The sequence below is a fragment of the Electrophorus electricus genome, chromosome 23 (genome assembly GCF_041902795.1).
Source record: "Electrophorus electricus isolate QZ-2024a chromosome 23, ASM4190279v1, whole genome shotgun sequence".
Lineage (NCBI taxonomy): Eukaryota > Metazoa > Chordata > Actinopteri > Gymnotiformes > Gymnotidae > Electrophorus > Electrophorus electricus.
In genome coordinates this window covers 3965001-3980000 of record NC_137519.1, presented here as the reverse complement: position 1 = coordinate 3980000, position 15000 = coordinate 3965001, and the positions used below count along the sequence as shown (strand labels likewise).

The following is a 15000-nucleotide window of genomic DNA, read 5'->3' as shown; positions in this document are numbered from 1 at the left end:
GCGGGATGGCCTGTGACCCCGCCTCGGGGAACGAGAACGACGAGTGTGGCAGTAACTTCGCCTACATCTACTTTGTGTCCTTCATCTTCCTCTGCTCCTTCCTGGTGACTTTGACCTTCTGACCTTCTCTTTTGTCCTCCTGACATGTGTCCAGTCCCCCAGTTCTTCTGCCTTAGTTTAGTACTTAACCCAACGTGTGTGTGTGTGTGTGTGTGTGTGTGTGTGTGTGTGTGTGTGTGTGTGTGTAGATGCTGAACCTATTTGTGGCTGTGATCATGGATAACTTTGAGTACCTGACGCGGGACTCTTCCATTCTGGGTCCTCATCACCTGGATGAGTATGTGAGGATATGGGCAGAGTATGACCCTGCTGCCTGGTGAGCAAAAACACACACACATACACACACACACACACACACACACACACACACACACACACACACACACACACACACACATTCTCTCCGACATAATCACACAATCACAAATTACATTTACAAGGCACACACACACTTTTTATACCATTATTATTAAATATGTAGCTTAACTAAAACTTTCAGTTAGATTAGTTGGCGCAATAGCATAATAAGAATAAGCACATAAGCACTAACACAGCCATAAACACTGTTGCTAACACAGACAGCCATAAACACTGTGGCTAACACAGCCATAAACACTGTGGCTAACACAGACAGCCATAAACACTGTGGCTAACACAGACAACCATAAACACTGTGGCTAACACAGCCATAAACACTGTGGCTAACACAGACAGCCATAAACACTGTGGCTAACATAGCCATAAACACTGTGGCTAACACAGACAGCCACAAGCACTGTGGCTAACACAGACAGCCATAAACACTGTGGCTAACACAGACAGCCATAAACACTGTGGCTAACACAGACAGCCATAAACACTGTGGCTAACAGCCATAAACACTGTGGCTAATACAGACAGCTATAAACAATGTATCCACTGGGAATGGGCGTACTGCTATGGTTTGGCTCTGGTGCTATGGACAACTCGGGTCACCCTCTGAGTGTCTGTCTCTGCCCATCCGGAGTTCTGCGTCCCCGCACTGACTGTCCAGAGTGATGTCTCAGACAAGACTTGCACCCCGACACCTTCCTGTAGTGTCCCCATTTGGCCTCCTCCCGGCCTCCTTCCGGTCTGCAGGTTCCTGGAACTCGTACACTCTCTCTGTCAGTCCAACCCCACCCACCCACCTCCCAACCCCAACCAAGCAGAGCGAACGCTTCAGAGGAAGCCGAAATAGAGAAAAAGAGAGAAAACCAGAGAGGCAGAGCTGATACAAAACCCTTAGTCCAAAATCACTGCCTTACCAGCGAATGGAAAAATACTGGATGCCACACGCAGAAAGAAAGTCCTCCAGAAGATGTAGCAGGGCGTGTGGAAGGTGAAATGAAGAACGGAGATCAGGCTCAGAGCATGGGGCGGAGAGGCGGAGGGGCGGAGGGGCGGAGGGGCGGAGGGGCGGACCTTTGACAGAGCTGAACGTGAAAAGGCTTCGGGGAGTCTCTGTGCATGGCAACAGCAGACCTTACAATGACTTAATTCCCCCATTGGTTGGCTCATGCAGGCGTGGTTCCGCAGGCTCCGCCTTCCGTCCTGTCTTGCTTTCACTGCATACATACCTCCACAAAATACGCCTCCCGTATTTTGCCGAGGTTAAATCGCCTCGTCATGTCACTGTATGCAGTTTCAATTAAGTCATTGGCCTTGTCTGAGTGAGAGGGGTCACCCCTCTGCGCAGCTCTGCAGGTGGTCCGACAGACAGCTACACCTGTTCCAAAACTGAACCCGGTTGCTGAGGGAGTGGTGTGGTCGTTAAGGAGTGTTTGGACCCACCTCCAGACCTCTCATCTCCCAACAGGAGTCTAGTGGTCAGCACCAGACAGAGAAGCTACAGAACCACCAACTAGACAGCTACGAACAGTCAACCTTAAAATGTCAGATGCTGGCTCAAAGAGTTTGTTTCCCAGAGACCCCATAGCAGCTTGGACATGATGACAAAAATACTCATGTAAGCACTGGCTTGTCCACAGACCTCAGAGGGATTAAGTTTTGACTAAGAAGTCCTGCTGCACATAGTTAGAGGTAAAGCTCATTGTTTAAATATGATGTCTGCATTCTATTTCTCTAACCATTATGTAGAGGAACTCAATATGAATGCTGAATTATAAAGTATAGATGTAGCAGGCAATACAGACACAACAGGAAGTACAGACACGATGGGTAGTACAGACACAACAGGAAGTACAGACACAACAGGTAGTACAGACACAACAGGTAATGCAGACACAACAGGAAGTACAGAAACAATGGGTAGTACAGACACAATAGGTAGTACACACAACAGGTAATGCAGACACAACAGGTAATGCAGACACAACAGGAAGTACAGACACAACAGGTAGTACACACACACAACAGGTAGTACACACACAAAACAGGTAATGCAGACACAACAGGAAGTATAGAAACAACAGGAAGTACAGACACAATAGGTAGTACAGACACAATAGGAAGTACAGGCACAACAGGTAGTACAGGCACAACAGGAAGTACAGACACAACAGGCAGTACAGACACAACAGGTAATGCAGACACAACAGGAAGTACAGACGCAAAAAGAAGTACAGACAACATAGGCAGCATCCCAGCAATAACACACCCTCATCACGAACTTCACCAAAACTCAGAGAGAGAGAGTCCAGATCATCAGGAGACCTGGAACAGTTTTCAGCAAACTCCCACCTTACTGATTAAGCAGATTTTTCTGGTGGGAAACTAGAGACCCACACACAGCTCCACCCACAGCTACACCCTCAGTTCCACCCACAGCTACACCCAGCCTTTAGAACACTCAGGAACCACAGCTCCACCTATAGCTCCACACACAGCTACACCCAGCCTTTAGGACACTCAGGACCCACAGCTCCACCTATAGCTCCACCCACAGTTACACCCTCAGCTCCACCCACAGCTACACCCAGCCTTTAGGACACTCAGGAACCACAGCCCCACCTATAGCTCCACCCACAGCTCCACCCAGCCTTTAGGACACTCAGGACCCACAGCTCCACCCACAGCCCCACCCACAGCCCCACCCAGCCTTTAGGACAGTCAGGACCCACAGCTCCACCCACAGCCCCACCCACAGTCCCACCCAGCCTTTAGGACCCTCAGGACAGTGTCCGGCATTCATATCTTCATAATAGCCATAATTAGTACTAAAAAACCCTCCAGATTTTGGTATCATGTGACCTTTGACTTGACCCTATGTGAGTCTGCAGCAGTTCTGACGCCCTCACCGGGGTAAAGCATGGGGTGTAGGGGCAGTGGCGAAGGGCTCCAACCATCCAGAACATTCTGCAGCTTCAAATGTCGGCGCATCACTCCGCGTGGGGAAGGATTTCACAACAGATGCGTGTTCTGTTCTATACCTGTTCTCTTTATTTCATTTTCTCTCTCTCTCTCTCTCTCTTTCTCTCTCTTTTTCTGTGTGTGCACCCCCTCTAACCTCCCTGTGTTTTTCTTGCAGTGGGCGCATTCATTATAAGGATCTGTACAGTTTATTGCGAGTAATCGACCCCCCCCTGGGCTTAGGCAAGAAATGCCCCCATAGGGTGGCCTGCAAGGTTTGGACCCTCTAAACCAAAAGTTCAGCACCTGCTCGCAGTGGAGACTGGAATGAATGCCGCTTCTCTTCCTTTTCTATTTATTTGGATTCTCCTCCACAGTTTTCTTTCTTTCTCTCTTTTTTCCCCCTCCATTTGTTTATTTTCCTCACCATCTCTATTATGCATTCTGATATGACAAATGAGAATGTGTGGGACAATGCAGACCCTGTCAAGCATGAAGCGCACTGCCATGGAACGCTCGACGCTCCGACGCACACAGCCAAACGATCCGTCATTCCAAACCAAGCTGCAAAAAAAAAAACCAAACAAACCAAAAAAACCCAACAACAACAACAAACCCTGATCAACAATAGCAGCCATCTTGTCGTGTGTTTGTGCTTGCTGTGGGACGATGTCTTGGCTTCCTGGAAGTAGCAGTGTGCATTGTTCTAGTTCCGGGTTATGAGGGGGATTGTGGGGAGGGGGGCCTAAAACTGCATTGACGTGACTACCATCGCCCATAAAGAGAGCAGCAGTGTGTCCTCCGCCTGTACCAGCGCCTGCTGCTGTTTTATGCGACCGCTCACGATCTCCTAGAACAGGTTTTTGGTTCTTTTTTATGTTTATTTCGCTTTTCTAGGACTACAATCCCAGCCCCCCGCCCCTGTTGACCTCTACTTGTGCGCCCACAGACCCAGCCAATCGGGAGGGTTTAGTCTCTCTGTGCTCCTCCCCCTCGACCAATCCAATAACTTCTGCCTCTTCTTTCTTGTCTTTTTTTTCAATTTGGACTCCCCTCCCCCCACTGCCCTGTTGTTGTTTTTTTGTTTTTGTTTTCTCTCCCCCCCCACCCCCCATCCCCCTACCCCCACCCCCATCCCCCCCCACCCATTCTCCGGTCCGCCCCATCCCGTGTTGTTTGTTTTGTTTGTTGTTTTGGGGGCGGGGCGGGGGGGCGGGATCTGCAGCGGCAGGATCAGGTTCTGTGATATGTATGCGATGCTGCGGCTCATGTCTCCGCCCCTCGGCCTGGGGAAGCGCTGCCCGGCACGCGTGGCGTACAAGGTTAGAGGCAGCTGGACCGTCGGCGCGCCAACGCCGCGGCCAATCGCAGCTGTCCGTTTCTCTGTTAGTGTTGGTGTTGGTGAGCTCCTGTACTTTGTGGTTCCCACCGTGACAGTGCTAGCCAGCCCCCACATGCGTACACACAAACATCCACTGGAGAGAGAGAACAGATACAAGCTTGCCAGTCCTACTGCCCCACAGGCACTTCAGTAGCGTACCACGAGGCCTGGACTCTGATCCAGTAACCGTGAAACTGCTCAGTGATGTTAAGTCTGACCAACAATAACGGTCATAAAGAACTGATAAACTGATAGGCTGGGTTCTCCGCTTGTGTGTGCGTGTGTGTGTGTGTGCGGGTGTGTGTGTGCGTGTGTGTGTGTGCGGGTGTGTGTGTGTGGGTGTGTGTGTGCGTGTGTGTGTGCGTGTGTGTGTGCGTGTGTGTGTGTGTGCGTGTGTGTGTGTGTGTGTGTGCCTGTGTGTGTGTGTGTGTGTGTGTGTGTGTGTGTGGGGACTGAGGGACTGGGAAGAATGTTGTGTGTTCTCTGCTCTATATCTTTGCCTTCAGTGGATGGATACACAGATCTTTTGACACACTGAAATAGTCCAATTCCCCAAACTGAATCCGTCAGCCTGCAGCTTGCAGACGCGCAGACTGTCAGTACTTGGAGATGAAATCGTTTAGTAAGCTGAAGTTTGTGAGCCATGTTCTTATTCATCCTTCCCCACTGAAGTGGGTACCGTTTTTCGCTTGTCATCCGTTCTGTTCTGTCAATGCAGTTGTGACCCACTTCCGTTACCCTCTCTCTCTCTCTCTCTCTCTCTCTCTCTCCCTCTCTCTCTCTCTCTCTCTCTCCCTCTCCCTCTCTTTTCTATCCTCCCTCTGTTTCCTATCCTCTCACTGTCTCACTCCTTTCAACACCTGCATTTTTCATTTTCACTCACATGACCACACCTTCAACATGCTCCTCCCCTACCTCTATGTAGACCTGCCCCTCTCTACTGCTTCTGTCTGTGTAGACCTCCCTCTCTATACCTGTCCTGTCTGTGTAGACCTCCCTCTCTATACCTGCCCTGTCTGTGTAAACCTTGCTTTCTGTACCCCATTTCTACCTGTCTTGTCTGTATAGACCGCCCTCCCTTCCTCTGTATAGACCACCTTTCTACCTGTCTTGTCTGTGTAGACCTCCTCTCTACCTGTCCTGTCTGTGTAGACCCCCTCTCTACCTGTCCTGTCTGTGTAGACCCCCTCTCTACCTGTCCTATCGGTGTGTGCTCTCTATACCCCCTTTCTACCTGTCTTGTCTGTGTAGATTCCCCTCTACCTGTCCTGTCTGTGTAGACCTGTCTCACTACCTGTCCTGTCTGTGTAGACCTGTCTCTTTACCTCTACTCTGCTTGAGTTGTTTAAAGCCTCTGCAATTTCTATCTCTCTTTCTCAATTTATTTATCTCTCAGTTAATATCAGGGGTTTCATTCTAGAGAAGACACTCCTGTCCCTTAATTAAGGTCAGACTACCCTACAGGTCTGTGCAGCGCAGACCTTACCAAAATGCTTACATGACCTTACGTCATGGGGACATCAGCTGAGGTCACGGTTCATGCACTTTAATAAACTTTAACAAAGCATTATGTATTTACACCACTTAGTGAGATGCCTGTAATATGGCAGATTCACTCAGAGTCATGGTTTTGTTGGCCCAGTTCAGCTTTCCAACATCAGTCTCCTTTTTTTGCTACCTCTCTCTCTCTCACTCTCTCTCTCATGCTCTCCCTCTCTCTCCTGTTCTCTCTCTTTCTGTTATATCCTCTAAGCCAATGAGCCGCCTCCTCCCCCTCTGAACCATTGCTTTTTATCCATCACCCCGCATAAACCCCGGCCTCTTTTAAGTTGATTTTATCTGTGGAAACATCTCATGGCTTTCCAGTCTGGAGTGAACTAACCTCCAAACTCCAGTCATACACCCAGCCGGTCTCTAACCCAGCCGGTCTCTAACCCAGCCGGTCTCTAACCCAGCCAGTGCTTAACCCAACCGGTGCCTAACCCAGCCAGTGTCTAACCCTGAGGGTATCTAACCCAGCCGGTATCTAACCCTGAGGGTATCTAACCCAGCCGGCCCTCGTCCCGACTCCTCCTCACTCTATAGAGAAAATGAGTTAGAACTGATATTAGACTGCATCTAGAGATCAGACTAAAAAAGTCAGAAAACTAAAACTAAAACTCTGTCAAATAAGACACATGCCCAACCAGAGAAAATACAACCAACCCCCACTCTCCCCCCTCAAAAAAAAAGTGATCTAAGAAAGAGAAAACAGATAAATAGGACTGAAGAAGAAATGAGAAACAGTGCTCTCTGTGCATAGCTGCTCGTGCTGTTGAGGGGAGCGTGGGTAGGAGAGCATGCTTCGCATGGTGCACGTGTCCTTGTGGGGCTCTAAAGGTGGGGCTCGTGGACTCGGGGGTTACTGCATGAGCTGTTGCATGGTAACTGTTGGAGCTGCAGCTCGTGCTAGAGTGGTCATGAGCAACAAAGAACCCACACGCACGCACGCACGCACGCGCGCACACACGCCTGCTCCCTCACTAACGCCATGTCATGTGCTTTGTGAATTAATGGCTAACATTCATTTTTAAGGGTAATTATGAATGAAAACAGTGGGCTGAAAAACAACAGCCAGTTAGTGGAGTTGTTCTTCGACCATTTCATTCAGTGATTTAACTGTTGAAAGTTTAAATAACACCTCCAACAGGTAGGGGGAGCTCTAACCTCTCGTCAGGCTCTAAGCTGCATGACCTGGCGAAAAATAAGTTATGTAAACGAGAACTGCTGAGTCAGTGATTTCACAGAGGCGTCCATGATGTAGTAAACGTTCTGGACGTCCTTTCGAGTGATCGAAAGAGGCAAGCGAGGGTCGGAAATCGGCTCCGTCGCCATGTCTAAGTGAGGGCTCACTCGTGAGCAGCAGGGGAGTGGGTGCACTTGCTGCACCGACCATGTTGGCAGTGTTCGCCCCCTGTCAGCATGTGTGGCAAATGCACCCACTGGAACAGGCGTACGGGGCCCCGTCACTCACGTTTGGCCACCACCCGCTGAGCTCCCTCCACCTCCTTAGCTGCCTGGAAAAGCTTCCGACTGGAGGTTTAAACAGCCCGCCCTCTTAAGACACGCCCACATTCTTTCAACTTTCCCGATTGGCTTTCCACAGAGACTGTTACGAATGGACTTGCCTGTCGCTGAAGACAACACGCTGCATTTCAACTCCACCCTAATGGCCTTAATTCGCACCGCACTCGACATCAAGATCGCCAAGGGTATGGAACATCTGTACGGAAAATATCTCCTCTTGGCTCGGCCATTTTAGCCACACACGTATACTGTTAATGCTTTTGGGTGGGTGCGTGCGTGCGTGCGTGCGTGCGTGCGTGTGTGTGTGTGTGTGTGTGTGTGTGTGTGTGTGTGTGTGTGTGTGTGTGTGTGTGTGTGTGTGTGTGTGTGTGTGTGTGTGTTACCCCGGCATCACGTTCACAGAAGGTATAGACAAACACCAGATGGACGCAGAACTACGGAAGGAGATGATTGCTATCTGGCCATATCTGTCCCAGAAGCAGTTAGACCTGCTAGTCACGCCACACAAGGGTAAGATGGAGAGAGGTTTGTGCAGAACTAACCAATCAACTCACCAACTCATCGGAGGAGCTCCTGTCAGCCCAACCCACTCAATGTTCAGTGCCCTCTGATCAGGCAACACACCCCCAGCCTCACCTCAACCATCTCCTCTCAACTACTACCTTCCTCTCTCAGCATCATATGTTAAAATGTGTTTCATCACAGCACCTCAGACTAACTATGCTATCGCTTCCTGTAATCCTTTACATAATCCCTAGCTAAACCATATCTGAACCTCAGCTAATCTGTCCCTTCCTCCCTGGTCCATTGTAATCTAATCTGCCCTTATTCGTGTTTCATGAAAGTAAATCTTTGTTGTATTGTTTGTTCTGGACCAGGCTCTGTAGTGAACTCGTGAGTCTTCGACCAATATTAGTTTCCATTGCTTTTTGTTGCTGTAGAAGCAGTGGTTGCTGCTTCTGCTGGGGAGCAAACAGCTCTGTCACTGTCAGTCATTCTCGATGGCCAAAAAATGAGGTCTTTATTTAAAAATGTCAGGAGGAATCTTCCTCTTGCAGAAAGAGACATCCCTGTGGCTTTGCCATCCCATAAACATCAGCTCTGCATCCCATCATCCAATCACCTTCTCTCCTCTTCTCTCCTCATGCCTGTTATCAGGGGGTGCTTCACTATAGATGAAACCTCTATAGAAGTCTTTTCACTCCAGTGTGTGGAAGGTACAAAGCTGTAGACTAGTATATAGATCTGAAGAGGTCCCTGCCTGAATTAACTAAACACTTCTAGGTCTTAGTTTGAATTGTGTTTATGAATGTAATACAGAACAAATCTTGCACAAATAAGATGTATCAAATTTTAAAATGAAGCCGGAGGTCATTTAAGAAGACAAAAACACAGTGGTTTACTTTCATTTTTGTTTCTTTATAAAATTCGTATTTCATATCAATTGAGGGTACTGTTTGGAGTGTGCTGCAAACCTGCCCGAGACAGCTGTAATTGAATTTTTAAAGCTGCCTGTGTTTCAAAACCACGAGCAACGTCTCAAAAATGACGGATTACGGAATGACCGTCGTCGGCGCAACAGATGTGACCTGTTATTCTGTGTCGTCACAGTAACGTGACACGCAGCAGTGCTGACAGCTAAAGGAAGGCGTGCCCTGTGAAAAGACGACCGGCTGTGTGTATTAGTCCAGCCCTGAGTGCTGTCTGTGTGTGCCGTCCATCCGAATCTGCCCTACGCTCCTCACACAGCCTGACATCATCCCCTCCCTGTCTCGTTCCAAGCCGCTCTAATTGCACAACTTTTGCGTTCTCTCAACAGCCACTGACCTGACGGTTGGCAAGATCTACGCCGCCATGATGATCATGGAGTACTACCGGCAGAGCAAAGCCAAGAAGCTGCAGGTGCTTCAGGATGAGCAGGTACCTCCTCGTCCGCAGAAACCCCGCCCTTGCTCCACCCACCCTATCCTCGCACCCCACCCCCGCATTAAACCTGCCCCTCTCCTCCCACCAGCCCTACTCTGCCCTACAACAAGGAAATGCAGTTAACTTTGCTGGGCTAAAATAAAGGTTGGGCTGGGCTAATATGAGTTTATCTGGGTTGGGCTAATCTGAGTTTATCAGGGCTGGGCTAATCTGAGTTTATCAGGGTTTGGCTAATCTGAGTTTATCTGGGTTGGGGTAATCTGAGTTTATCAGGGCTGGGCTAATCTGAGTTTACCAGGGTTGGGCTAATCTGTGTTTATCAGTGTTGGGCTAATCTGAGTTTATGTGGGTCGGGCTAATCTGTGTTTATCAGGGTTGGGCTAATCTGAGTTTATCTGGGTTGGACTAATCTGTGTTTATCAGGGTTGGGCTAATCTGAGTTTATCAGGGTTGGGCTAATCTGAGTTTATGTGGGTTGGGTTTGTCTGGGTTGGACTAATTTGTGTTTATCAGGGTTGGGCTAATCTGAGTTTATCAGGGTTGGACTAATCTGTGTTTATCAGGGTTGGGCTAATCTGAGTTTATCTGGGTTGGGCTAATCTGAGTTTATCAGGGTTGGGCTAATCTGAGTTTATCTGGGTTGGGCTAATATGAGTTTATCTGGGTTGGGCTAACCTTTATTTATCTAGGCTGGGCTAATCTGAGTTTATCTGGTCTGATCTTGCTGGGCTAAAATGAGCTAGTCTGTGGCTCCATGAAGCGGAATTACTTTCGTTTTATTTATTAGCCTGTTGTAAAACAGATGCAAGAGTCAAGCGGGTATAAATGCGGTGTGATTATTATGAGGAGTGATATGCCATGGCCCAGTGTCAGTGTGAGTGGCACTCCTTCCCCCTTTCTCTGAGAATGTTCATCATCCTGCTGGAGCAGCGTCCATAACCCCTGAGAAGGTCACATAGAGCTATACGTTCTAACTCAGCAGAAATGAATAAATATGATTTAATAAACACTGCAGTCCATACCTTCATACAGCATGGATACTTTCCCGTAGTGTGTGTGTGTGTGTGTGTGTGTGTGTGTGTGTGTGTGTGTGTGTTCGTTCTACCTGTCTATGTCTCCATGTTCTGCACCCACAGCTCCACACAAGCCCACTCAACATCACTTACCTGTCTGTCTCACTGGACATCTGTGCATATTCCTGTCTGTCTCTCAATGCCAGTAATCCCAAACTTTGCATTTGTTAGTGTCCTCCCCTCTCTCTCTATCTTTCTCTCTCTCACACTCTCTCTCCGTTTAGTTCTTCCTATTCTCAAGGTTTCTTTCCATAAGATGCTTCCTGTCCTTCTCCTGTTGTGCTTGTGGGATATTTCTTCCACACTTCTGTTTCTTGTCCCTGTTCGGTTTCTGCTACTTGACAGACAGGTTGATTTTTCACTTTTTTTTTCTAATATGACATTTTCTCCCTGACCATGTGTTGCTTGTTTGTTCGTCGGATGTTGAGGTACTTGCTGTAACCTTTGGGCTACCATAGTCTCTGAGTCTCAGAAGCTTGGTCACATGAATAATTGGTTAACTGACCAATCAGGCGATCACCTGGCTGACGCCCGCCGGCCCTCGGTGGAAGCGACCTGCGTCTATTGGCTGTTGTGGCGCTGAGAGACTTGGGCGGGTATGGTAAGTGGTTAGCGACGGACTGGACGTCTCCCCAACAGAGGACCATGCCCAGGTCGGGGACTCCCAAATCCCACAATGCCTCTGACTGACCTCTGCTGTCTGGAGCCCCTCCAGTGCGCCGCGGCTTGTGTGTGTAACCCCGTGTCCCATGAGTGTGTGTGTGTGACCCCGGGCTGCCGGCCATGTCGTATCTCACACAGAACCGAACGCCATTAATGTTTCAGCGAATGGAGCCCTCCCCGAACCAGGAAGGGGGTCAGGGGGTCAACGGCCTTGCCGACCTGCGGCAGGATCCTGACGTCAGCCTGTGAGTAGAGCGTGCCCTCCTCATCCTCTCTTTTCACAGTTTGGCTCTTTAGTAACTCTTCTCTGTCTTCTCTTTGAACTGTAGGTGAAGCTTTTCTGATTGGTCAGTTTTTCTCTTAGCTGTCTCCTTCTTGTCACTTTTAAATCTCCATAAGAAGGATCACCTCATGTCTGTTCACGTGTGTTGGCTGCAGCGTGCGATCGGTGCCGATTGAGTGCGAGTGTCATTCCGTCGACGTGTGTATGTGTGTGTATGAGCGCAGGTCCGTGAATGTGTAATGTGTGAGTGTGTAATAGCGTGCAGTGTCTGATCTGTGGTCAGTGGTCACACGCTGACAGGGCTCTCTCCTTTAGGCCTGTGGACTCTGGTCTGATGGAGGGTCAGTCATGGGTGACGCCTCAATCTCAGGAGATGTTCCATAAGTCTGTTCCAGAGAACTGGAACTCAGACGATCACCAAAACCCACAGGTAACATACGTTTGCTTCTCGGGGGGAGGGGGTTGAATTGCCTTACCCAACATGCACCTGCAGGTTGTCCTGCCGGTCACAAAGAGTGATGCAGAGGTTCTGCACACGTACACGAGGAGTTACATCCACCTCACTTCCATTTACATTCATTCCAGCATCTCTTTAGCCTTTTTGGCCAGTTTGGTTGCAGACTTCTTGTCAGTGTTGGAGAACATTTGGCTATAGCTGTATTCCTCATTCCCATTGCTCCATCCCTCCCTGCCTCCTCCTCTCTCACTTTCTGTGCCTTTCCCCTCTTCTTCTCTCTTTCTATCCCTTTTTTCCCTGTCCCCCGTGCTCGCTCTGTCTGGTTCGGGCATTCCTGTCTCCAGCTGATGGCCGACGGCCCTCCTTGTCCCGGTCTTGTCCACCCTCGGTCTCTGTCGCCAGTGTGTCCTGCCGCTAATTGCCGCCCCCCGCACCCCATGGCCTGGCTGCTTCCTCTCCAACTGTCAGAATTGTCCCACTCCACCGACCCAATCTCATATCTCCCTGTGCGTGCCGCTGCGCCGCCCCGCCGCCCACCCAGGGACGTCGAGCGAGGTGTCCCTCTCGGAGCTGTGGCAAAGTCCCGTCAGCTGAGCGCTCGAGACCTTGGAACGCAACACCCCCCCGCTCCCGGTTTCAAACCCAGTCACATGAAGAGAGTGCCGTGTGCTGGTGTGAAGCTGGAGTTCCACAAGGCAGGCTGGCCCACACGCTGTCCTTCTGTTTTGCAGACAGTAGAAATGAGAGACTTGGGTCCTGTTGGGGGCGGTTACTCGGACAGTGAGACTTTTCAGCCAATGGAAGGGCGTGGGAGGACCATTTCCATGCCCCGCCTCTCAGCAGACAACCAAGTGAGCACCTTCATCTGACCATTGCCCTCGTCTCCTGCCCTCCACTTATCCCTGCATCCTTCTATCCCTTTGCACATCCATCCATGCATCCATCCATCCACCCAACCATCTATCCATCCATCCACACACCACCACCATCTTTTCTATGTCTTCCTTTATCTGGTTCCTTCTCCTAACCATATATCTAGCTAACGGCGAGCTGCCCTCAAGGCAATGCATAGCCGTCAGATACCTGATAACTCCAGATACATGTTTCGTTTGCTAATATGTTAGTATGTCATTTTCAAAGGTCAAAGGGCAGATATCTATTGTCATCCTGTACGTTCGCGCGCGCACGCCCACTAGCATCCACCTCACTGCCATCCCACGAGCCTTGGTATGTCTAATCTGTTGTAGAGCCAGAGGTGGATGTGGAGACGCTATAGGGCTTTTGCAGCACTAAAACCTTCAAGAGCTGCTCAGTTGAAGGAAGTTAAAGAGTGGCCTGGCCACACAGCAGCAATCAGTCAGCACAAGCAGAGAGTCGTGTTGAAAGGTTTAGCTGTTAAAGGGAAAGGATTATCTGTTAAAATCAAGACTCTGGAGGCAATAATGCATTTGCAAGACATCACACACACACGTGCACACACACACACACACACACACACACACACACACAAACACACAGTCACCGGTCACCGTGCCTTTCACAATCTCTCTCTCTTTACATATTCCACTAGAAAAATATTTATCATTCCTTTTACGGACATCTCTCCAGTCTTCCTGTTGTCTATGGTGTACTGCTTGTGTGTGTGTGTGTGTGCGTGTGTGTGTGTGTGTGTGTGTGTGTGTGTGTGTGTGTGTGTATTTGTGTGTGTAGCTGTATTATATTATAGCCTCTCAGTTCTTGTTGCTGTGTCTAACATTCTCCGATCGAAACTGTGTGCTGTGCTGTTGTGTACGTTGCCTTTCTATCAAGGTGTTTTCTCTCTCTTTGTCTTTCTCCCTATCCCTTTAATCAGAGGCAGAATCCATATTTCTCCCTATCCCTTTAATCAGAGGCAGAATCCATATTTCTCCCTATCCCTTTAATCAGAGGCAGAATCCATCTTTCTCCCTATCCCTTTAATCAGAGGCAGAATCCATCTTTCTCCCTATCCCTTCAATCAGAGGCAGAATCCATATTTCTCCCTATCCCTTTAATCAGAGGCAGAATCCATCTTTCTCCCTATCCCTTCAATCAGAGGCAGAATCCATCTTTCTCCCTATCCCTTCAATCAGAGGCAGAATCCATATTTCTCCCTATCCCTTTAATCAGAGGCAGAATCCATCTTTCTCCCTATCCCTTCAATCAGAGGCAGAATCCATTTTTCCTTCTCTACTTCCTCTTTCGGCCTCCCGCCCAATCTCCTCTTGTCTACCCGCCCCTCACTAGGTTTCCAGCCCTGTCCTTTAATAATCTCTCTCTCTCTCTTTCTCTCTCTCTCTTCCTGTGCTGTGTTTGGTCCCTGTGACTTCATGTGTTTGCTCTGCTCTGCGTGCCCTACAGCGACGGAGACACAGGCCTCGAGGAAATAACCTCAGTGTATGTACCCTCCTTCTCTCTCTCTCTCTCTCTCTCTCTCTCTCTCTCTCTCTCTCTCTCTCTCTCCTCTTTTTGTCTGTTCCAGGAAGCTGTCTTGCTCTTACACCTCTAAGTGCCTTTCAATGTCCATGCTCTGTATCTATCGATCTGTCTGTCTGTCTGCCTGCCTGTCTGTCTGTCTGCCTGTTTGTTTCTGTCTGCCTGTCTATCTACTTGCTGTAGGATGACCTGGTGTCCAAAAATGTCCTTTATATTGGTGATATGTGTGTCTCCACCAAGCTCCAGGCCTCTTGCTGCCAGCGCTCTGATAGTTAAACATTAAATGAAGCTATCAGTGAGCTGTCAC

The 15000-nt window shown here is 49.1% G+C and overlaps 1 protein-coding gene across 17 annotated transcripts in view; it reads left to right on the top strand.

Moving 5' to 3' along the window:
• The window catches only part of cacna1ab (calcium channel, voltage-dependent, P/Q type, alpha 1A subunit, b), a 116565-nt gene that overhangs the window by 89247 nt on the left and 12318 nt on the right, over positions 1-15000 (top strand). For 8 of the 17 annotated variants that reach the window (XM_081706325.1, XM_081706326.1, XM_081706332.1 and 5 more), the window contains 10 exons: positions 1-104; positions 249-376; positions 3569-3665; positions 7917-8022; positions 8240-8347; positions 9657-9757; positions 11638-11744; positions 12098-12212; positions 12584-13090; positions 14619-14654. The exon at positions 1-104 is cut by the window's left edge and continues 47 nt beyond it. In XM_081706325.1, the coding sequence (XP_081562451.1) occupies positions 1-104; positions 249-376; positions 3569-3665; positions 7917-8022; positions 8240-8347; positions 9657-9757; positions 11638-11744; positions 12098-12212; positions 12584-13090; positions 14619-14654 (1409 nt within the window). Of the gene's footprint in view, positions 105-248; positions 377-3568; positions 3666-4615; positions 4713-7916; positions 8023-8239; positions 8348-9656; positions 9758-11637; positions 11745-12097; positions 12213-12583; positions 13091-14618; positions 14655-14739 lie in introns of all 17 variants that reach the window. The other 9 variants (XM_081706327.1, XM_081706328.1, XM_081706331.1 and 6 more) reach the window with 9 other exon arrangements.